The sequence below is a fragment of the Lepidothrix coronata genome, unplaced genomic scaffold (assembly GCF_001604755.1).
Source record: "Lepidothrix coronata isolate B3197 unplaced genomic scaffold, Lepidothrix_coronata-1.0 Scaffold68, whole genome shotgun sequence".
Lineage (NCBI taxonomy): Eukaryota > Metazoa > Chordata > Aves > Passeriformes > Pipridae > Lepidothrix > Lepidothrix coronata.
Window position 1 is genome coordinate 2,068,652 of NW_016690248.1, and position 24,920 is coordinate 2,093,571.

Consider the following 24,920-nt stretch of genomic DNA (forward strand, 5'->3'; position numbering starts at 1 on the left):
TTTGACACAGGATTTTTTCTCCTGACAGTGGCAATTTCAACTCTTCCAAACAACAAAATTTTGAAAGTTTAACTCTAGAAAAGCAAGTATAGTAGGAAATGCTGTCTCATATTCAACGTATTGTATACATTCATTTTTCTTAATAGCCCCAAGCTTTTCAGTAAACATGTTAACATATGTTACCATCAGCTATTCTACCCACTCACCAAATGCTGACCTGAAGTCAGTCCTTTTCAGCATAAGTTTATTTCTTTGTATTCCTACTCTAACTGGTTATTGCTATGACTAGTACTGGGTGAGGTCCAGTAGAGGATTATACTGTTTTTCTATTTTCAGTAAACTTTATTGTGAGCGCTAGTAATCAGAAGTAAAATCTACAGTTAATCTGAGAATGATACCTGCCCATTGGTTGTGATTTATGCAGTATAAAAGGATTGATAATTAATGCTGATTATTTTGTTGATTTTTTAGATGTGGATTTAACTGATGTCGATACACAAAATCCCTCCACACATGAGGAAAAGAGCTTTCCGTAAGTATGATCCGTGTAAGTAAATTGAAAATGTATGATTAGGTGAGAAATTAATATTGCAACTTAAATGAATAGTTAGAGAGCATTAGAAAATTACTAAGCTTAATAATATTTAAATAGAAATAACTCAAAACAAATTAAATACCTGACTCTATTTTAACTGCTCAAGGATTGACCCTTTTTAAGGATGTCAGCAACTAAAGATTGTAGTTGAAAAAAACAGCAGGACTCTTTAACCTAACTGCTGTCTGACCTGTACCTAAGTGAACATGTTAGTTACTCTCTAATAAGGTATATGTAGGTTTGGGGGAAAGAGGCTGTGGCATTCTGTCTAAATCTCTGCAAGCACATCTTGTGGGTCTTTCTTCAGGCAGTTAGGTTTAATGCACTTGCAGACTTTTAAACATCTCATTATATAAAGAACAAACCAAGGAAAACCCATTGCCGCAAGAAGGGTAAAAAATCAGAAGAATGGAAAGACTTGGAAACTGGCAAAGAATTTTGATGGAAGTTTTGTTTGACCAAATATTAGGACATTCTATACTATTTGAGAAAGTCTGGTGATTCGCTAGCCACTTAACCACTTAAACGTTGATAAATAAGAGAAGCTTTTTTACTGTGCATGATCCAACCTCCGAATAACCAGGTTGGCCAGAGAGGTACATTCTTGTCCAAAACAAACTGGATGCAGTCCTGAGCAACTTCCTCTAGGTTACCCTGCTTTTGAGCAGGGGAGTTGGATTAGATGTTGTCCAGAGTTTATCCAGCCTCAACTGTTCTGTGATTCTATATGAAGTGCTAAACTGCCTGCTTTAATTTTTGGCTGTCAGAAATTATAACTATAATGCAGAGTGTTGTTTCATACATTGTCACTGAGTCTCAAAGCTTTTGGGGATGGGATGTTCAGAGCTCTCAATTTCTGCTTGTTTCACTCAAGAATTCATTTTTTTTCCTATTTGGAATTGACTTATGACAGTTCTGAGTGGCAGCAGATTGGCCTGTCTGGTAGACACAGCCCATATTCCTTCCTTCCTAGAATGAGGTCATTTAAAATCTCATTCCTAGACTAACATAGATGTCTAGGGTTGTGTTCAATTCAGTTGTCTTAAATGCTTAACTTGCATTTGAATTTTAGATGCCCAGTGAAGCAGTGCTAGTTAAGATGATGTTACGAGTTCTCTGTGGAGAAAGGGAAATTCTTTTGGAGTCCTCCAGAGGGAGATGCTGACTAGTTAAATTCAGAGACTTAAGTTAGGCAGGTTACATGTTCTTTTGGAGGTCTTCAGACGGGTTTGAAGTGCCTTTTTAAAACACAAGTATAAGCTAGGTGCTTTATTCAATTAGAATGCATCTTGCTCATTGTTAGGTCCATCAACCTAAAAGATAAATATTCTTTCATTTTTCCAGTATGGTTCAAATGCTTTGTAAAATGAATGAGGGGCTGCTGTGAAGGTATTAGTCACTGTATTACTATCTTTCAGGTTTATCAGATTTTAATCCTCACTTCCTAAATTAGTGGTGTTTGTCATAATACTGTGAAACAAATAAAAATGTTCCATGACTGCAGTGCTAATGTGGCTGATTGAAGGAACATTGAAATTTATCAGCCAAGCCAAAACCACCACATTTAAAATCATAACCATTTTTTCTGTTGGTTGTGTGTTTCTTTCCTACTGTAATGTTTCACTTCACAGGCATTGTGAGGGAAGAAAAACTGTCATGGATGTCTGTAGACCAAGAAAGTATAGGGTAAAGCACGGATGCTGCCATGTACCACGTCAGCAAACATCCCCTTTTGCTTTTTCTTTCCACCCCCATCCCAGAATTTCAACCTCTCTCTGACCCAGTAGGTTTTATTTACAGTTTTCATTATCCCTTTCTCATGGCAGTAGAGCCTAGAACAACACAGTGTGCTGACACTAACAACATTTCCTGCCCTTTTGTTCTGTGCTCTGCCAACCCATTGTCCCTTCCTCCTTATCCCTTGTCCTTCCTCTGCAGGCAGAGGCCCCATCTGACGAATTTAGTTGTGCTCCCCAGGGATTATGAAAGCCAGGAAACTTCATTAAGAATGGTTTAATAACTTAGACAAAGGAGAAGAGCAGCTGGTCCGTTAACAAGTCTCTCTCAAACCCCATTCTCTAACAGAAGAGCCTTTCTTGCACGTGGCACAGTTTTCAACCATTTATTGTAAAATGTTACAGATGTACAGATGTACAGTTCATGCAAATGGAGTTACTGTGTATTGGATCTGCCTTGAGCATTTTATTTGAATGACCTGAGGCGATCTTATGGCGGTAGGTTTGCTGCTGTTGAAAAGAACAGTAGCTGATAGTGGCCTAAAATTTTAGTGTTTGTTTTTGCTCTCTCTGTTGTTTAGTGTGGTAATGTTAGAGGAATAGCAATTGGAGACAACCTGCTGCACTCTGCTACTCTGTGAGACAAACATCAGTAAAGCCAAGCAGCGAAAAAAGAAAGGCTCTTCATGAGAAAATGACAGCGAGAGAACACAGTCCCCGCCATGGTGCAAAATCCCGCACCGTGCAACGGGCCTCCACCATTGATGTCACCTCTGACATGCTTGGCCTGTCTCTAACAGGTGGGTACCTCTGTGTCAGCTGTTCCTCTGTTGTTGCTCCTTTCAGGATCTACCTTGTACTAATGTTGGGGTTTTTCTTTTAATTGCTAGAAGATGCAAATGTGTTTGGTTATGTGGAGGTAATGAGATAAAGGAATTATGCTAAGAAATTTAAAAATCTTGAACTTGCATTTTTAAAATAGACAAAGCATTAAAATTGCAGAGGGGATTAAAAAGAGAAATTAAACTAGATTTTGTGCAGTTATGTTTATCAGTCAAAAATAACCAGTGGGGAGAAAATAACAAAATAATGTCAAGGTCTAGGAAGAGTCTTGGCAACCTCCTTGTTTGACATTGTATAAAATTTTCAAGAGAGTTCAGGGAGCTGAGGCTTGTCTCCCTCATCTTTTATGATTAGTAAATTAGGATTGTAACCCTCAGAGGCTTTCTTTCATTAGTGATAGAAACAGATACTTTCAGACCTCTTCCTAGTAACTACTACAGAGGAGATGTATCTAATTTAATAACTTGGAGTTAATAGTGGCTTTAATCCTGTTGTTTTCTGCTGATATTAAATGTTTAATATTCCCATATTGCATATAATCTTGCATAAATTTACATATTTTAATATGTTTTATAAACTAAGATCATTCCAGGTTTTCCAAGTAGTTTTTAGATACCAAGGTTAACAGAATAAATATTTTAGATACCATTCATGGCTCACTGGATTAAATTTTTTTTTCTATAAAATTTAATTTCTTTCTCTGTATGATTGCAACTTCAGGAAAGAATTCACATGACAGTGATGTTTGGCTAATCTTGTGTTAATTTTTCTGCTTTACAGGAAACATTCAGGACCCAGATGAGCCGATTTTAGAGTTCAGTTTAGGTAGGCTTATTGATTTTTATGCTTGTTTTGCTGATGCATGCTGTTGAATGTGTGTGCCGGTTTTTAATTGTTGATTTTGAAGTGCCTTTCATATAGTAAGGTTTGCAACTTTACTGTGATTTTTATGGAGTTATGGTACAGTTTCTGTGCTGCCTGTACAGTATCTTTTGTTAAGCAACAAACAGTTTGATTTTGTGATGTTTTTAAAAGTCCATAATTAAAACATCTGTCCTGTAAAATTTTAAATGTTTACTATGTGAATGTTTACTTTGTTTATATGAAGATACAGTGAAACTGTCTCCACTGTCAGTGTATCAGCAGCTCAGGTCTTCAAGCAAACTGAAGATTTGCTGGAAACACCATTTTAGGACAGAATGTTTTCTAAGAATTACCAGCTATGACACATACCTTCTTTCCTGTAATCTTTGCTGTCAAGTGTGAGATGCAGACGTGACCTAAATTCTGAGATAGTTAAATTTGGACAAGAAGCTTGTGCATTGACTTACCTTACTTGAAGAATAAGTGGAGAATATTTTTTTCATGAAAATTCAGTCCACATTTTCAACTGCAGCATGGTTTTCTTGGCTTAATAGTGGACTTATATTTGGAAGGTTATGCTCTTACAGCATGTTTGAAATGAAAAATTAGAAAATTTTCTCAGATGTGTGTAATTGTGTTGTGAATAATAATCTTAACGAGCACTCTGAGAGCTGAATAAGGTACTTTAAATATTTTCAAATAAATTGCAAATATCTAGAACTGCAAAGCTATTTAGGTAAATTTCAGAATTAACTGCCTGCATGTAGCTGAAGCAGAGTTGGACTACACTTCTTGTGCTAGTATCTAGCTAGATAGACTTTGTCTCTGAAGTGTGATGTAATTGTGTAGAGTCAGTCACTGAAATTTTTGGTAGTCATTTCCTACTCACCATAATCCCTTCCCAGCAGTTAAACACACAGTAACATTTCAGAGGAAATAAATTGCTGACATTTACAATTACGAGCTACTTTTCCTCATAGTAGTGCTACTTGATCAATGTTCAGGTGCTTCTGTCTGTCCTCCATGGGCAAATGCCGTTTGGCAATGGGCTTAATGGAGCATGACTTCAAATCAAATGCAGCCACACTCCTGAGATTCCCAGAGGAAAACCTATGCATGGACATGGTTATAATGAGCTGTGCCAGGAGGGTGGATTGGCAGGGGTTAGAAGAGAACAAGTTTAAGTTGCAGCTCTAGAGCTTGGAGCCAGACTGATCAGATTGCACGTTTACTGTTTGAATGCACAAAGGTGAGTGGTGGTAGAACAAATATTTAAGCCCTTCATTGTTTCATTGCTCAGGGTGTATAAAATGCTTTTATGAATATATGGAGTCTTATGGCAATAAGATAAGGATCCTGAATCTAAACTTATTTGTCTGTTGCATACCTAAAGCTTGCAGTGAGCTGCTAACTCCATCGCTAGATCGAAAACCAAATAGTTTTGTAGCAGTGAGTGTAACTACACCTCCCCAGGCATTCTGGACGAAGCATGCACAGACAGAAATTATTGAGGTAAGTGGTGAGGTACTCCTGGATTAGATTTAAAATTGAAGCTAACACAGGAAGCATTTCTTCCTAACAAATATCACCTTGCATTAATTTTTGGCTTTTTGTTTATGATTACAGGGAACAAGTAATCCTATCTTTCTAAGCAGCATTGCCTTTTTCCAAGACTCTCTTATCAATCAAATGACACAAATCAAACTCTCCGTGTACGATGTCAAAGATAGATCTCAGGGAACAGTAAGTTTTTTTTTATTCTATTGCCTGCCCAGTCAGTGTGGAGCAAGGAAATGAGAGGCAAGGAGATAAAACTAGTAACTTTTGTGGAAGAAAGCAAAGGGATAGCAGCACTGACCATACAGAAAACAAGATGGGTAGGGAAAGGAGGAGCAAATACTGTGAGACGGACTTGGCAAAGTGGGGAGCATTGCCAGTTTTCTCAAATAAGGCTTGTCTGCAGCAAGTTTGGGAACCTTGGATTTAAATGAAAAAGGTCCTGTCATTTTTTCTCTTATGTTGTGGACATCTTTGCTGATCTAGATAATGGAAAGGATCTAGTAACCCTAACTGAGGCTTCTAGCCTGTGCCAAAATGCCATAATAAAACTATCCGTTTGAACAGAGCTACTAAATTCCAGAAATCACCCTGCCCTGATACTTTAGTGATTTTGTTCCGTGCTAAGATTTGTTCCCTTACTGAAAAAAGTTTAAGTGACAGCGCTCCCATGTTACTACTTGGTTCTGTGGGCAACTGAGGCCATTTATTCTCAGACTGTTGTTCAGAATACTGTTTCAGGCCCCACCTGTCTGCTCTTTTGTGGCCTCCAGGGATAGCAGAGCTGTCTCTCTCTGTCCAGTGCTTCATGGGGAGGCTCTGGGGAAAATGAATACCTCCAGAGGAGGTAGTTTCATCAGGAGGAGCTGAGTTTGGATCGGGGAGGGACTGTGAAGTGTTCACCAAGTCAGTCTGAGCCCTGTTCAGTCACTGCTTTCAGTGTTGCTGTAATGCTGGGCCTAAGCTTGTTTATATTAGAGTGCCTCTGCTCATATCATATAGAAAGAAAAACGCCTAAAGTCCTCCAGTATAAAAAGGATTTTTATTAATTACCAAATCTATGAAATTTTAAGGGTTTTTAATTAGTTATGTGTCAGCATATATAATCTTACTCTTTTTTCTTGGACTTTTGTGCCTAATAATTTTATTTTGGGCCCAAGTGCTGTGGACAAAGCCTTTGTTTATAGTGAAGGTAATTATTTACCAGAATTACAGTTCTGGTACTCTTTTTCTTTCAGATGTATTTATTGGGTTCTGGGACGTTCACTGTAAAAGATCTTCTTCAGGAGAAGTATCACAGGTTGCACATAACACTAAGGTTTGTAATGTTCTTCTCCATTTAGGAATTAATTCTTAATTCTTGAAAGCATGCCTAAGATGTGATAAAAACCTTTTCTTTGGTTAGGCTTTTAGTTCCAGGCCCCTATTACAGAAAAACTAGTTTATATTGCGTAATAATTGAAACATGCAGAACGAGATCTTTCTAGTGTGGTGAGTAGTGGTAGATATTGGTTCTATTGGTTCCACAAGTCAAGAAAGTATTGTCAAGACCAACTTAATGTTTGTGCATTTCCTTCTATCACCTCAGTGTTTGAGTCCATGAAGAGTGGCAGAATATTTTTTTAACTGTACTGATGTATAAAGAGCCTCTGATGGGAAGAATGAAACCCATTGAAATAGTTACCTTAATTGTTTGAATACCTTGGCTTAGATAAAGCATAGAATAATAGAACCACACAATAGTTTGGGTTGGAAGGGACCTTAAAGACCATCTAATTCCACTCCACTGCCATGGGCAGGAACACCTTCCACTAGACCAGGTAGCTCAAAGCCTCATCCAGCCTGGCCTTGAGCACTTCCACAGATGGGGCATCCACAACTTCTCTGGGCAACCTGTTCCCAATATCTCAACATAGTGAAGAATTTCTTCCTAATTTCAAATCTAAATCTACCTTCTTTCAGTTAAAAGTGAAATCTAGGCTCCGTTTACTATTTCAATACCTACTTGTTGCTAAATTGCATATTTGTTGCTAAATAGTGTATTTATCGATATAATGCACTAAGAATAGGAGGAATCAGAGTACAGCATCATTGATTGATGTTTTTTTCTAGTTTAATTAATACAGGAAACTTTTGAGGAAAGAACATGACTCAAGGAGGAATGAAAAAGAGGATGTGAGTCTAATACCAATCCTTAAGGCAGTCATTCTAATCATAGGAATCAAACCACACTCTGGAAAGCCAGTATGGGACAAAGTTGAGGATTGGAGAATTAATAAGGCAAAGTAAAATTAAGAAAAGAGAGCTCTGATGTGTAAATGCACATTACTGTAGTTTGTGTTGAAAGTAGGACAGGCATCCCTGTCAGAGAAGGCAAGGGTAAGTCAGCTGAAGGAGGAAAGCATAACCAAAAATGCAAAGGAAGACTGTTGGTAGTATTGGCATAAGCAGCACTAGAAACCATGACTGTGATAAACTTGAGGAAACTTCTTAGCCCAGACACCACTAACAAAATATGGGCAAAGCATTTTATGCTATGAGAAGAAATGGGTAAGGCTTTTGGCTTTTCCACAGTGTGTTATAAAGAAAACAAATTACATGATTTCCCAGTGGGAGTAGATGAGGGAAATGAGTCAGAAAAGGCACCAAAAGTATGACATTGATGCTGGATAAAATAATTTATCATAGGTATGAAGGTGAGAGTGTTTTGAGGGAGATGAATGTGATTGCAAGAATTTCATGCTAGTGTGTTACACATGGTTCTTAAGTTGAAAATGGACTTTATTAAACTGGTTTTTTTTGATATCAAGTATATTCTGATTATCTAAATGTGTGAATGCATGCATTTCTTTCCATTGCCATGTTACCCTCAGATGTATAAGCTGGGCAATGTCTGTAAAAATGCTGTATGATTTGAATACTTGAACCTTTTCTTGTAGTCACGCTGTGTGCCTGTTTCTTTTGCCTCTCCAGTACTGTGTGTTCCAGCAACTTCTGGTTTTTTGTTTCAGCATATTTTGACATGTAAACGACAATGTTAAAATACCACTTAGACTCTATCTTAAAATAATAACATAATGTCTCTGCCAAAATTACTCTGTCACAGGTGAGACAGAATAAACGACATCCATGATAGATCTGGGTACTGGTGTGTATATTAAACCCAGCACGATTACGGCTTTTGCCCTGCTTTTCTCTGTCTCTGACTCACTCACTTTTCTTGCTGCCCGTTCAGTAATGTGTGCATATGTTGTCAGCTGCCCACCCCAGCAGGGAGATGGCTGCTGCTCTGGGAAAGTGGGACAGAAAGTTGTGTCAGTTCCTGCTGTGCAGCTACCCAGCTGTTAGTGACCTGTCTCAACAGTTAGCGACCAGATCCCTGGGGATCTCTAGTAGTTGTTTCCATGCAACTCCCTGATGTCCAGGATCCTTCTCTGCCTCAAGGATCTTACCTTCACTGAGAATGTTCACCTTCTTCTTTCCTAGACCACATATTTTCAGGATCCTTTATAGCATCCGTTTTCCTTTCTGGAATATCAGGTCCCCAGTTTTCCCAATCTATATAGTTTATCTGCAGAAGCACAAGATGGGATCGGCCTCCTAACTGGTGACCTTGTCTGCCTGAGGTAGATTTGAGATGTACTACTTCTGTTTAGTCCATGTATAATGAAAATTTACCCATTTCAACTCTACTAGTTGGAGTTAAACTGTTCAAATGAGAGTTGAAAGTTTGGTTTCAGACATTGAAACGCACAGGCAACACACAAGTGTGCATGGACATCCAATTATCTGCTCCACAGTAATGTTCACAATTTAAGCTGCTTTTACCTAATTGTAAAATCTGAGCTCTTTCTGGTTTTACAGGAGCATTGAAACATGTGCATGGTTTTAGGTTGCCTTCAACTAGGAGTTCTGTACAACATCCCTGCAGAATGAGAGGATTGTTCTCCTGTTGGAATAACCCATTATAAAATTATGCTGAATGAAGCTGAAAAGCTTCCTATTTAAAATGTTCATTAAATTTTAAGATTAGTAGCCTTTTATAAGTGTTCCCTTGTTGATAAACAGGTCCACCTCCAAAAAAATCTCAACGCAGAGTGTTTGTTGCAGGTCGGCTGAAAGTGACCGTGTAGGTAACATCACAGTTATTGGATGGCAAATGGAGGAAAAATCTGACCAAAGGCCTCCAGTGACAAGATCACCTGATACAATTAATGGAAGGGTGAGTATGAGCATTGTGTCAAATGCAGAAGAATGCAGCCTTATTGCCAGCATTGAAATAACCCAGGTTGGCATCTGCTGTCAACTTTCCTGTCCATCTTATTATTTAGTAGTGGTTTACATTTTCAAAGTCCTGTAAAAAGCAGCCTAGTGATTTTGAAGCCATTTTGTGTTTTGCAGAACTCTTGGGGTGCTCATGTTTTGGGTAAAGTCTTGAGGCAAATTTTCTTTTACAATGATTAAGCTTTTGCTTCAAGTGCTCATATCCTTCATCAGAAGAGGCTCATGGTATTGTTACAGGTTACATGATTGCTGGATGTATTTTTTTTTCTCATCCCCAAATATTTATTTGAGAGCACATATTTGCAGCACTCTCTCAGCCTAGACATATGTTAATTCTGTAAATCTTGTGTTCTGAGTATCTTGGTGATACCTGCAGTGGTATCTATGTATTACAGTTACAGTGTGGATTAGTATCACTTCATATCCATCCAGACCTGTAGGTACCACATACTGATGCAGTACCTTTAAGGACTCTGGAGCTGTGCTGAAAGAAAGTAGTTGAATGGCTGGGTGAAAATCTATGGCATTTTGAACTGTGCAGTAGAAGTAAATAAAAACGCTTAGCATTTATTATTTCAGCCAGCAGTATTTTTTGTCCACAGTAAACATATTTTGAATATTTATTTAAAGTACATGTTGTGTCAAATATTTCTTTGAAGTCTGTGTGATAGGGTTATCACTGCATATTGCCCAGGCACTGAGATTTTATTCTTTACTATTTCTGTTTTTTTTTTTGTTTAGACTGTTTTGCCAGTTGATGAAAGTTTAACAGAATCTTTAGGAATCAGATCCAAATATGCTTCACTAAGGAAAGATGCACTACTGAAATCTGGTAAGCTGCTGTGGGCTGTAACAAGTAAGCTTTAGGCATCAAAAAGCTCATCTTTCCCTGTCTGCCTGTGGCCCCATGTTTAATTTGAATAGGATCAGGTTGCTGATTGAGCAGTCCTCTGAGAGTCATACAAGAATAAATTATTTTATCATTTGCACTGTTTTTTATTGTAAAAACAATAGAAGCAAATGTTTGTCAGTAAGTTGACTGTAAGCGACCATTGGGGATGAGGAGAGAGACAGAGGAAAGGAAGTCGTTTTAAAAAAATATTCTTGCAGAAAGATTAGTTTTCCAGCAAATGATTGCATGAGAGGAAAATGCATGGTACATAGATGAAAAAGAAAATATTTTAAAAATTGAGTATATATTTCATTTGTTTAATTTCCTTACCAGTGTTTTAAGTCATTTGGAGTGGAGGCTTTTCCTGCAAACACTAGGAGAGTGGTCACTGCAGAATGACCGTGCTTGGAAAAGCTAGACTGATGCCTGGATAAATCAGATCATTACAGCAGTGTGTTATAGCACAATGATGAACCAAAACCATTTACTTTAGAAAAGACGTGACTTTGTACACTTTTAACTCAAACCCTATGCTTAAATAACACGATTTTAATTCTTTAGTGTTTGGTGGTGCCATTTGCCGAATGTATCGTTTCCCAACCACTGATGGAAATCACTTAAGAATCTTGGAGCAGATGGCTGAGAGCATCCTGTCGCTGCACATCCCTAGACAATTTGTGAAACTGCTTCTAGAAGAAGATGCAGCAAGGTGAGTTTGGAATGGTTAACATGTGCAGTAATACAGCAGTGACGTACCTGTTACTGACTTACGAAGGAATATATCTGTGTTAATACACGGAGGCACTGAAGAAAAATTAGTAAAATCAGCATGTTGCTGACTGTACAGTGACAGTGAATAAAACTTCACATTTTTAGGCTTGAATGTATGGTAACATACAGAGGTGCTGATAGGAGAGTAAACACATAGTGAACACAGGATCATACTACAGTTGCTGCATTTAGGGGTTATATGTTCCTCTCACAAAAGTATTCAAAGGAATATATTATTCCATAGTTGTATGACTATATTACGACCTGCACATTAAAATATGTTGTCTTTTTATATATACAATAATTTATATACTTCAATACACTTTGTTTTTTTAACATGGTTTATTTTTAATCTAAAGGGAAAAATGAAGTTGAATTAAAAATAAAACCCATCTCAATTTTTCATAGTTGGAGGGAAATCTGAATAGATGAGACAGCGTAAATGAAAGTGTAATAACTCCAGCTGCTGAGGATTTTGAGAAAGGAACAGAGACAGCAGAGAAACTAGCTGACTGGAATGAGTAATTAGAATAGCAGACAGAGAAGAAAAATCCAAATCACTTTGAAGGAGAACAGAATAAAAGCAAGTAAAATGAAACACTGTAAGACAGAAATGACTGTCTCATTTTAGGAGGTGGGAGGGAGAAGGAAATCTGATAAGCATTTTTTAGGTTTATTATAATTTTCTTCTTTTTGAAGCAGTTACTTCTCTTCCAGGCAACATATTCATTTATGAGTTTTACTTCCCTACATTTGTAGGCTGTACTTTGCAAATCTAATGGTTTGTATATTCTTTATAAAGGCCGAGATTGGGATGTTAAAGAATTTCAGCTGTAGTTTTGAGTATTGGGCTTTTATTTTGACTGTTTGAATCCACTCCTACAGACCTAACTAAACATGACCTTAATTAAAAGTAAAACTATGTAGTACTCTCATATTGTTATATTAAGACATTTTAGTTCTTTTAGAATATTTTGAAAGAAAATCATTGGTTAATCCATTCGTTTTAGGTATTTTCATATTTTGTGAAAATGGTAAACTCTCACAGGAAGATGACAGAGACTTGTTGTAATGCATGGGAAAAAACTAATGCTTTTTTCTGCTGTTGAGTTTTGCTTTTTTATTGACATGCACTTAGATTCTAGAGAATGAATGTATCTTGTCCAACTGTCCTGCTACAACCTTGCTGGAGCAGGCTAGGGATCTACCATTGCACATTTAGATATGGGTTATTTATTTTTATTTTATATCTTTGTTTTTCTACAGCTTTACTCACAATAGGTTTAAAGGACCTATTCATTATGAGGTACAACCTTAACAGTATAAAGAGTTGGCAAGCTTATCCATTAGATGCCATCTGTGATGGATGTACTTGAAGGATTTGAAGACAAAAGGAGAATTTAGGGTGAATGAAGAAAAAGATATGGCTTTCTGTAAGACTGTAGACAGTGGAGTTTGTTTAGGCCTTAGCCATGAAATGTGAATGTTCAGAGGCTCTTGCTAAAATCATACAGAGATCAGTGGGTGCCTGTTGTATACAGCTGTGGGTTAATAACAGCCCACATGATTGTTAGTACCATTTGGTATGCCCTGAATTGTGTGGGTCAAAGGTAAGTACTGCTTTTGTGTAATTACCCAGAAAGACTTCCTTCTCTCTGCTCAATTGAGGTGGCCCTCAATGATTTGCACAAACACACTGTGTATTCATAGGATCTCTCACATTTGGCTGAGCTCTGTTCTCTGTGCTGCAGCCCAGAGGAACGACGGACAGCTACACAAGCACAACTGCTTCTGTCTTAACATCCTGGTGACCTTTAAAATGTCTTGGATAATCAGAACTGCTCTCTCTTACTAAAACTCTTCTGGGCCAGAGCTCTTTGAAAGGAAACATCTAACTGGAGTGGGGAGTATTTTGTGTACGTCATTATTCATGGCATGCACATCTCCTACTGTCTTAGCTCTATAGGACAAACAAATAAACTTGAAACGTTAAGCCGTGACTTTACTTCGGGAAGACATGGCCTCAAATGCATGACTAGTTTCGAGCAGAGACTTTGATGAGGGAGTTGTAATAGCATCTTATGCAGGAAGCAGTTTACAAGACAAAATTGAAAGTCTCTTTATCCAAGTCGCTAGTATATTTACGCTGTTGCCTATTGGCAAATCAGTCTGATGTTTTTCTTGGAAATTTGTTTCCTTTCAATGATATCCTAAATACTGTGAAATACTGTCTTAAATTATATGCAGACAATGAGTTAAAACAATAGAATTGTTGGATCCTTTTGACAGGTGATTGTTCTGCCCTTTCTGGGGTAGTGTGCTGTTGAATTGTGTCTGGTGTTGACTTGTTTACTTTTCACCTTCTTTCTTTATTCCAATTAATATCTTAATCCAAGAAGACAGTAATACAAACATGACATGAAATACACTGAGTATTTTCTCAACAACGCTATTGGGGAACAGTATGTAATTCAGGATTGCCATGTATGACTGCAAACTTAGCAGTCAGGGTGCAAGAGTAAAGCCAGGGTGTTTCCTGCTCATATCAGGGGATATCCAGTCATCCATTATTCTGCGTGCAGGGAATCTTGAGTGCCAAAATCCTGAATCTCAGATGAAGGTTTTGTTGATTCATCTTTTGTCTCTCCAAACCCTTATTAATGCTTACACTTCTTAGGCCTTCCCTGGTCTTGCAAACTGTTGTGTAGATACGCAGCCAACGCAGATACTCCTTGTACCTAATATCAGATAGTGCTAACATCCCACCTAACCTCTGTCACAGTTCTGATTAAGTTTAAGGGCCACCACAATTCAGTGGAGTGGTCTTAAAAGGTCCTCATCCCAAGTCGCCTAACATGGTGACAGTTCCCATCATTTGCAAATCCTCATGTAGTTTGAAAGTTCCTAGAGAAAAGTGGGAAGCTTTGCTTTTGACCAACACCTGAGGCTCCTGGAGGTAACACAGTGTATTCTGCCTGTGTGGAACCAATGTACTTTGGAGTAGAACTCAACAGCTGTGCTTCAGGTTGTATGTTTGGGAAGATTCCCACTCTGGTGTATAGGTTACATGACAGTAAATTTGGAGTGTGTCTGCTGAAGATGGTGCTACATTGATACAGTGTGAAACTCATTCTCTGTCAAGTGGACTATGGACATAAACACCTCTCTTTCTTCCCTTTTTTTTTTTTTGTCTTTTTCCCTAGGGTTTGTGAACTAGAGGAATTAGGAGAACTGTCTCCGTGTTGGGAAAGCCTCCGCCGACAAATAGTTACTCAATACCAAACAATTATTTTAACTTATCAGGAAAATCTAACTGACCTGCACCAGTATAAAGGTGAATTTTTTTCATAATAACATGATTCTTCTCAACCAGGTTCGGTAGTGTTTCTCTGAAATTGGGAACACAGAATTTTTTAGTCTGATGAGTAAAAAATGCTGTTATATCTCTTGTCTTTATTAACATTTATTGTGAGTTTGCTAGTTATCTGGGAATATTCGTCTGCTCCATTCTCTTATCTAACCCTTAGAGAACAAGCATGAACAGTAACAAAAAGAATTTGATTTTTTTTTTTTAATTTGCTCTGCTTTTCTTTCAGCACATAGCAAATAATGAATGAAGCTTCTTGATTGTTTTAGCATAGGCACAAGGAGAGGGTTTTTGTCCTTACTTTTCTCCTGCATTTCTCAGGTCCTTCATTTAAAGCCAGTAGCTTGAAAGCTGATAAAAAATTGGAATTTGTTCCTACGAATTTACATATACAGAGAATGAGAGTCCAGGATGATGGAGGATCAGGTATTTGTTCCCTTCTCTCTTTCTTCACCTTATCCTGTTACTTTTCTCTCAATTTTTTTTATTTCCATCCTGAACCATACAGCCAAGTTTCTACAAAGTGCTGTACTAGCCTCAGAGTCCAAATATCTTTGCAAAAGAAGAGGCATAAGTATAAATATTGCTATTCTGCAGGTGGCAAAACTAGGTTCTGTGGTTAACTTTACCTAGATGGCACAAGTCAGCCTTTATACTAGGATTGGGTTAAGATGCTGTGTCCCTTCCATGTTTAATTGTAGCAGAATAGCAAAGGTTCTGACTGTTGTGCTTTATCTCTGGAACCATTATGTATGGTTATGCAAAATCGCACGTGTGTTCACATTAAGCTTGTTTCTTCATTAATAACCTAGGTTTTCCCTTCTTTTACCAGTAATTCCTGCTAGCTATGGGCACACAGTTGTCCCATGTGTCCATGTGAGGGATTACAGTAGTGACAGGTTTTGTGTAGAGACCAATGTTCAAGACTTCTTTATTACTGTGAGTGTTCTAGATTAAGAAACAAGGAGACCTGCGTTCACATATGAGTCTTTCACTTCAAAAAGTACTTGATGGATTTCCAGGGCCTCTAGAACAATTCAGTTTTCTTTGTCCTTCAAAACACTGGCCCAAAGTTTTCCAGAAGTTATTTTCAGAGTAGATTTTGAACTTCCACAATTGTTTGACCACATTAAAGGTGACAGGCTTTCATTTGTAAGTCGTTTTTTTCCATCCCAGATCAGAACTACGACATAGTCACAATAGGAGCACCAGCAGCTCATTGTCAAGGCTTTAAATCGGGTGGCTTGCGGAAAAAGCTGCATAAATTTGAAGAGGCAAAGAAACAGTAAGTAGAAATATTTATGTCAGGTGTTATTGTGCCTTTTCCCTCTGTTCCATTCTCAGTGATTTGGAAAATCACTCCATTCTATGTTTTTCTTGAATTGCATTTAATAGTTGTACTATAAAATATGAAGATTTTTCAGTGGATTTTTTTTTCCAAAGAAGAGGGAAAACACTTTCACCTTTATATTACTGTATTTGTTTACTAATGGGCCCTTTCTAATAGTCTTTTTATGGAGTCTTTAGTTTTCCTGCATACTTGTTGATTCATTTAGTTTAGTTATTTTAGGTGTTGGGTTTGGGCTCTGCCTAATTGTGGATTAGGACATTTATCTGTAGAACCTCCTCAACTGCACTACGTCATGCTTTCAACCCATTATTTTCAGTAGACTTTCACCTCTCTCATAATTTCAAGGTCATGTTCCTGAGCTCTCTTCGGTAGGAAACAACTGTGTCTGATTGGTAAATTCCTTGTTGACAAAGTGGGTTTAGTTCTGGGGCTACTGCTTGAGGCCTTTCTGCTTTGCCTAAAGGTTTATGCACAGATTACGCTTCTGAATCCGGCCTCTGCTCTACAAACAGGATGCTTGACCTCCACAGTCCTGTCTTCAGGGACTAAGTGACCTCTCTGAAAGTATAGCCATATGTACTAGAGGAAGATGCAGGAACTTTGAAGGTCACATATGCTGAAGGCAGAAACACACATGGCACCCACTCCATCTCTCAAAGAAGAGAGATTGCTGTATGGGTCTGCATTATTAGAGCAGCAGGACAAGGAGTCACTGTAGCTAGGGAAGGGAGACCTTGATCATGCCCTCCTAAAGAAAGGATTAGTATAATTTGGAGCTGATAGCAGGAGGGAGGGACGTGGGAACCAGGCTCTGCGAACTGCAGAAATAATTTTGGCAATAGAGAAGTGAGTTAACACCATTCTGTGAACATCAGTCAGATATGTACTGATAAAAAGATCGATGCAAAAATATGCCTAATGTAATTATTCCAGGCTTACAGAGTGCGCGCTAGGATAGGAATGGAGGAAACTAAACCTGAAGACACTGGTATACTAGGCTCACCCTTTCTGTTCTTTTGATACCACTATTGCTTTCTGAAACAACCTTCTTCTGTCACCCTAGCCACCGAAGTGGTCCTTACTCTTGCAATACATAAGTTCCCACAGCTTTTTTGTTTCTTTTTTTCCCCTTCGCTCAATAATTAAGCTGGTTGGAGAGCTTAATTTCTATCCGGTACTTTTCCTCTAAGCTTTTCAGAACTATTCCTTCTGGGTCCATGAAAACTGCAGGTTCAACGTTTGAAGAGAAACTTTCATTTTAAGTGCTTCCATGTTGTCATAAAAGCTAGTGTAGTAGAACTGAGATCCATCTCCTCAGTTTTGTTGTTACATTCAACTCCTTCTCCTTTCATTGGCATAACTGTGCTTGGTGCATTCACAACATTTCCCCAAAACAACACATGGGCATCTGGCAATCTGTGTTTTTTTGCTTACAAGTTTAATCTTTATGTACCCGCCTTGTTGAAAAAATGACTCGAATAAGTTATTTCCCCAAATATACTTTGTTTTGTTTCTGCTTTCGGTATTTGCTAACAATCTGCTAATTTTATTTTGGTTTTTTGTTTTTGTAGCAGTTATGAGGAGTGTTGGTGAGTTTTCTGTTTCTGAGAGTTCTATAGAGAGGTTTTCTGTTGTTTGGGTTGTTTTATTTTTCTTTTCTTTGGCAAAGATCTGCTGTGTTTTAAAGTGTGCAGGGCTTTTTAATGTCATGCGTCATGGCATCCCTAGTTGTGCTCTAAGTAATTGTAGCTGCTTTGTAGAACATGATGTGTGAATGAATTTCATTTCATCTGCAATGTTTGTTTGTAATGAACAGCTAGCTTCCTGGCTCTCTCTGATCATAAGAAGTTAGAAAACTGAAAATCGGAACATAAAGATTTTATGTGCTTTTCTTTTTTACTTCCAGTGAAAACTGCCTGGAATGAGAAACTTTCTGCCAGAGGTGGAAGATAATTAAGATAACTCTATGTATTTTTAAATCTCAATAATGATAGATTGGGCATGGTTTATATTTCTGTAATCCATGTCTTCATTTAAACATTTTTGCTCAACTTTTGTTTATTTTTCTTAACGTTGAGGTATTCAGTGCTATGAAAAGGAAACATTACTCGATGGTTCAACAATGCAGAAGTTTTGCTCTAAATTACTCATATTGAGGTTGAACCCCTAATTCACTGAGAATTTAAGTCTGTGTTACAGTTTGCTGATATAGTACAATGAAAGCTGTTCATTTGCAAAAACAATTGCAGGTTGGAAAGTAAGTATATGTGAACTTTACACCATGAATTTTTCTCCCAATCATCCCAGCAAATGTCTGTGATTAAAAATATAGTAACTTTAATCAAATCTTAATATGTTGCATGGCCTTTCCTGCCAAATATGTCTTTATGCATGTTAACCACACTGTTGTGGAAAGAAATTGCTCAGAGGAATTGTCACTAAAATCACCAGTCACTAGAGAGCACAAATCATGTACAGAGAAAGTCCTAAAAGCTGAGACTGAATTTGCTGTATTGCATAGCAGTTCTGGGGAGTGGTTATTCTCTGCTTCACTCAGGTGGGTGACCAAAGCACAGACAAGGAAGCTCTTTCAAGAATCACTTCTGCATTACATCCTTTGGAAACAAATCCCTCATCTCTTTTTTTGCAATGGAGCTCAGACAGATACTGGCATTAAGGTCCCCCTTGCCTTAATATCAGTTAAGGGACAAGAATTGGATTTGTGGCATGATTTTAAAGCATGCCCCACGCAATCCTCCTGTCTTACCTCACAGATACGCTGCAGAAATTAATGGCATTGCTCTAAGGGTAGCAGAGGAATTCACACTTCTTGGAGGCCATGATCTGTGGTAACTGTGGCTGGAAAAGAAACGCCTCTCCATCTAGTCTCTCAGCATGGCCCTGTCCATTGAACAGTGCTGAGATTGGTGCAAACAGTAGGTTCTTCTGTGCTGTTACTATGCTGAAGCCATTCATGACTGGGGAAAAAAAATAAAATTAAGATAATATACAATTGGTGTCACCTCAGGCTTGATGACATGTTGTGAATGGGCATCGCACTTGTCACAGCTGGAGCTGATGTAAAGGATACCTTTCCTACTGGGAAGAAAAAAGCCACCATATTGCTTGACAAAGGGAGTAGTGATCAGTTGGTTCTAAATAACTAACTAAGAGCACAGCTTCAGCCTAAAGTAATTTTCTAAGCTAAAAGGCAGCTTTTGTGAATGGCTTTTCTCAGGTAGGATTAAATCACCCTTTGGAAGTGCTAGTCTCTCTCCAGCAGTTACAGAACATCTGTCTTGGACTGGATAAGCAACTTCTATAGACATCCAAACGTAAAAGGACATAAACTATTCTCCACTGCCAAGTAAGCAGTCTTAGTGGAGCTGCAGTATCCCAATATAAAGATATGTTTTATTGGTGTAGTTTATTTCCCTTACTGTTTGAAAAAGGCTAAAACTTGGTAGTGCTTGATACTGTCACAGATGAGTTTACTATGGGGAGAGTTGTATCATGTCCCTAGTTTAGTATATTAAGTGTGTGCAAACAGAAACTACACCGAGGACAGTTTCCTTGGATTAGCCTGGAGATACACGTTGGTTTTTTACATATCATAAAATTGCTTTTAGTGGTGTAATTTGATTTAGGCCTGCAACGGAGGAAAGTATATATTGGATTTTTTTTTAATGCCACGGTGTTTGCATTATGGATCTCGTGGCAATTCTCTGAAGAAGTGAGAAGGAGTGCAGATTTTCTTTTCATAGTGCTATTAGCTACGTGATAAAACAAGTTTGTAAACCTGGCCTTAGTGAAGTATCTGTGTAGTAAGGAGAGGGAGAAGGGGGCAAGCTGTCTCTGCAAACAGCGGTTCTGTATCTGATGGCAAAATCTGTCATCCACATTCTCCTCAGCAAAACTGTCCTTCTGGTGTACAAACTGCCCACAGCCCCTTGATATAAATGATTAGTAAATCTGCATCTGAATCCTTTCAGTAAAGGCAGAGAAGGCTCTAGGATCATGTTCCTGCTGTGCAATTGCCCACTCACCTTTCACTGTTGATCGCTAGCTTAGGTAAAATTTTGTTGTCTGCCATTAATTCCCCAGCATGCCACTGTAATGTGCGTACCTCTAGATCAATTCTCCCCCTAAAATCAGTCTTTCTTTTTCAGCACTTCAACAAGTTCCCAGTCTATAATATACATCCCACAGGACATTATTAGAGCAAAGGAAATTATTGCACAAATCAACACCCTGAAAACGCAAGTCAGTTACTATGCAGAAAGGCTGTCGAGAGCTGCCAAGGATAGATCAGCTAATGGCCTTGAAAGAACACTTGCTATCCTGGCAGACAAGGTAGGAGAATAATTCATTTCCCCACTGAAGCACAGTTTATTTTTTTTCCTGTCTTTAGTAGGATTTCTTAAAACATCTATTTTACCTTGTTCAGTAGTGTGTTGTAACATGTGCAGTCCTAAAGAAAAAAAAACTAGATCAACCTTTAAAATTTCCTGCTTTTATTTAGGCTGTCTCCTACTTTTCACACTCTTGCCTTCACCTCCTCTTGAGAGTGCAGTGGAGAGTGATGTTCTCTGATTCCCTCTATTCATTCATCACATTCCAGTAATGTGCATTCTTCACTTTCTTTTATATCCTTTTCTCCATAACCACCTGGGATGTTTTAATGCTCTGAGTCATCTGTCAAGCAGCAGCAACTGTGCAAAAGTTAGTGAAACAATTCTGTATTTTTCCACTGGTGAAATAAGGAATAATGGTGATACAGCCTTTGCTTGAATTATAGAGGTGTAAACCAGTTATTTCTTGTTGTGTGCTAACAAAAACCAGACTGGACCCACAGCTGAACACAATCTTACAGGGAGAAAAAAAAACAAATGCAGTTTTACTGACCCCTTCTGTCCTTGAGGCAGATCTGAACGTTGTGAACAGCAGCAGTGGCCACTCAGCTTACTATAAATTGTCCCAATGGAGGTGATATGCATATAACATTGTAGAGTGCAAAAAATAATGTGACCTCATGTAAATGTATTATTTATTCACTCTGAGTATAACTGATCTGTGGATAATAACTGATCTACAGCTGGATAATGTGTATATATAATGTAGTAAAGTCCTGTTTCCTTTTTTTTTTCTTATAGATGCACAGGCCACATAGTTTTCATATTCATATAATTTATAGAAATTCTTTAATACAACACTACTAAATAAGATGGGGAACAGGTTGCATTAATTAGTGGTTTTACCTTCAGCCCTTTTTTTAAGTGTTGTTATGATTCCAGATGCAATGATGGGGGTGAAGCTTGGTCTCTTTGGTGCGGCAACTCTTGTGTGGGGTGTAAAAATTATATAATCATAGAATATATTGACTTGGAAGGGACCCATCAGGATCATCTCGTCTAACTACTGGCCCTGCACAGGACACCCCAAGAGTCATGCCATGTGCCCAAGAGTATTGTCCAAACACGTCTTGAACTGTGTCAGGCTTGGTGCTGTGACCACTTCCCTGGGGAACCTGTTCCAGTGCCCAAACACTGGATGTGTGTCTGCACGTTGTTCTAAGCTTTTGTCAAATGGAGAGCGAAGTGCAAATAAAGGTGAACTGCACATTCCTTAGTGAAATTTTCAAAAATTACAAGGTTAATGTAGTAGTACAGACTCTGGAAATGCACCATTTGTGTTTTGGGATCCTATACTGTGTTTTAAGGACATTCTGTAAAATTTTTCTAAAGGTACCTTTTACAGAATACTCGTCCTTTTTTGCTTTCTGTGAAAAAATACAGTATAAATTGTGTATGGAATAATAAAAAGTTTTTGAAATGTGGAGGTTTTATTGCTTTTTAGACTCGGCAACTTGTCACAGTCTGTGACTGCAAGCTGTTGGCAAATTCAATACATGGACTGAATGCTGCAAGGCCAGACTATATAGCTTCAAAAGCATCTCCAACCTCTGGAGAAGGGGAACAAGTCATGCTGAGAAATGATCAAGATACACTTGTGGCCAGATGGACAGGAAGAAATAGCCGATCTTCTCTGCAGGTGGATTGGCATGAAGAGGAATGGGTATGTTCCCTTAGTGGAATGATGAATACTTTCTTCTTTTTACTTTCGTTTGCTATGTTCTTCTTTGACAAGCTCTGTAGCTGCTCACCAGATATAGGATCGATATTTAGGAGATTGGTCAACTAGCGAAAAAATTGCCTCTATCCTATGCTCAGTTACTCCTTGGTGTGGGAATACAAACAGGCCTTAATAAATATTTCTGGGTCTCCTGAACAGTGGAAATTGTTACAGTGGGTGCATAGCTTCTTTGAGATCAGTTCCAAGGGAAAGTAAATAGCTTTTAAAGTAAAAAATCCTGACCATACTACAATGGGCTTTTGCAGTTCTCCAAAATAAGATGTGTTTTGTCTGTTAGCTATACAAGTCAGCCTTCCTATTTGTATTCTCGTCTGTTTATAACTTGCAGTCTGTCACTGTTCTGGCTGTGAAGAGCATTTTAAAACTGTTTGCACAAAGTATTCAAATGGTTTCCTTACCACCCTGCCAATCAAAATGAGAGTTGGACTGTGTAAATTCTGTCATTGTGAAATATAAACAGAAATTAATTAAATCACAAATAGTTAGGATTAATTAAAACAGTTATGAATATTGTGAAATACCAATTTTTAAAAAAGATCCAATTCATTTTGGAAATGGTTCCTTGCTAGTTTCAATTATTTTGGCATACTTTGACTTACAGTCCAAGTCACAGTAATGAGATATGAATAAAGCTAATTCAGTTATTTAGACAGTACTATAATACAGTAATTTTATCTGTTGTTCACTGAGTTATATAGAAAAAAAGATGTGTGATTGTATACAATTATTATGTCAAACACAAATTTCAAGAATAAACAATAGTGCCAATTGGAAATTGGAATAACATTGCAGGAAGAGGCACCTAAAATTGTTTGGCAAAATAACTTAGAAAATAGCTTTGCAATTAGGCACGAGTCATGTCACTACACATTGTTGGCATGCTGGTATACATTATGTATCCATAATTTGTGTGTGCACATGTGTAACCATGATAGCCCAGAGGAGATTTTCAGAGGATTTGTGACTAGAATCATAAGAGGAAATATATTACCAAGGAATTTGTTACCCAATGTCTCTTTTCTTTTTAAATTGAGAAGGAAATGTTTTCTTTTAAGGAGAAAGTTTGGTTGAATGTCGACAAAAGTCTAGAGTGCATTATACAGAGAGTGGACAAACTTCTCCAGAAGGAGCGCTTGCAAAGTGACAGCTGTGAAGATGTTTTCCAGTGTGACGTCAGCAGTACTAGTAAGAAAGGTAATCGGGACACTCGTGCCTACTGGATAAATCCAGAAGATTTAAATGAGACCTCATCATCCTCACCACCTTCATCATCCTCACCACCATCTTCATCCACACCATCCTGTGCATGCCATTCCCTCAGAAAGACAAGTGCGTATGCCAGACACTGCTTGTCACTGCTGCTCTCTTACTGTGCGCTGGCATAATTCCTTAGCCTCCCTTACATCCCTCCATGTGTTTTTAGTTCAGTGGTGGTGTTAAGCAGTGATGTAAGGCAGAAAGGGCTCTTTGTGTACTCGGCGTGCTAAGCCCATTACTTATTTTGACATAAGTGGTCTCAGTGAAATCCTTGCCAAATCCATTGATGACCATGGCATTTGGTTTTCACTCTGGATGTTTTAAGGTGATAAAACAGCTGTTTGGGTTAGCATATGTCAAACACCACCTCTAGCAGCTTTCCCGTTGGCTTCAGCTTCTTTGCAGCAATCAAAGCTTATTATAGTGAACCTCTTTAAAAGATAAATAGAACATGAGAGAAATGCAGGCACTACTGCAAAAGCTATGGTCCCAGCTGGGCTGCCGAAGCATGGGAGGGAGCCAAGTAGTCCCATTAGGTTGAGTTGAATTTGGATGAACTTACTGGATTTCAAAGCAAGTTTTAACAAAAATTGTCAAGAGCTGTGTTGCTGAGGCACTCAGTTATTTAGACTTCTTGTATCTGGAAGGTAGGAATTGGCAGTGCAAGCTCTCAGTGGAATAATCCAATCTAAATTTTAGCTAAAAGTGGGTGCTGGATTGAACCCAGCATAAGGTGGTGAGCATGTGAATGAAAAATGTCTTTATCAGTTTAGATTGACATTTCTGCAGCTGTGCATTAGATTTCATAATTATGTCACCTACTTATATATTTATTTGACTTATTCTCACATTCTTTACATGTGATCACTATGACTTGGGCACTTAACAGAGCAGATGGGCAAAGTAAAGCTTTAGAAAGATTGATCTGTGTTTTCATTTCCTTTTTACTGTTCTGTCTTATCGTTTGATGGCCCTTTGTCCCTTATGTGTGAATGTGACTTCATGTCCATCCCATTGTTAGTGTTGCAGTGCAAGGCAGTACCTTAAGAAAAAGAAAGCAAAATAAATGTTAATGTATTTTTGTGTAGCTTTGCACATGATATGTACAGTTTAGTCTCTTAGAAGACGGTGTTTTTCTAGATAAGACTGACATTTTTGTGTATTATAAAGGAATAGGAGAGTTGGTTCTTCTTTCAGAATATGTACTCAATCTTTGACTAAATTTCTTCTACCAGTTTGGTACCTATAAA

The 24,920-nt window shown here is 38.0% G+C and overlaps 1 protein-coding gene across 15 annotated transcripts in view; it reads left to right on the forward strand.

Moving 5' to 3' along the window:
* INPP4A (inositol polyphosphate-4-phosphatase type I A) overlaps nt 1–24,920 on the forward strand; it is a 124,613-nt gene that overhangs the window by 73,318 nt on the left and 26,375 nt on the right. For 8 of the 15 annotated variants that reach the window (XM_017818422.1, XM_017818420.1, XM_017818414.1 and 5 more), the window contains 16 exons: nt 472–532; nt 2,913–3,131; nt 3,955–3,999; nt 5,432–5,550; nt 5,665–5,781; nt 6,834–6,913; nt 9,706–9,817; nt 10,621–10,711; nt 11,333–11,480; nt 14,746–14,876; nt 15,231–15,335; nt 16,086–16,194; nt 17,832–17,849; nt 20,430–20,613; nt 22,117–22,335; nt 23,469–23,742. In XM_017818422.1, coding sequence (XP_017673911.1) covers nt 3,026–3,131; nt 3,955–3,999; nt 5,432–5,550; nt 5,665–5,781; nt 6,834–6,913; nt 9,706–9,817; nt 10,621–10,711; nt 11,333–11,480; nt 14,746–14,876; nt 15,231–15,335; nt 16,086–16,194; nt 17,832–17,849; nt 20,430–20,613; nt 22,117–22,335; nt 23,469–23,742 — 1,858 coding nt within the window. In that variant the 5' untranslated portion in view covers nt 472–532; nt 2,913–3,025. The remainder of the gene's footprint in view (nt 1–471; nt 533–2,912; nt 3,132–3,954; nt 4,000–5,431; nt 5,551–5,664; nt 5,782–6,833; nt 6,914–9,705; nt 9,818–10,620; nt 10,712–11,332; nt 11,481–14,745; nt 14,877–15,230; nt 15,336–16,085; nt 16,195–17,831; nt 17,850–20,429; nt 20,614–22,116; nt 22,336–23,468; nt 23,743–24,920) is intronic. The other 7 variants (XM_017818429.1, XM_017818425.1, XM_017818426.1 and 4 more) reach the window with 3 other exon arrangements.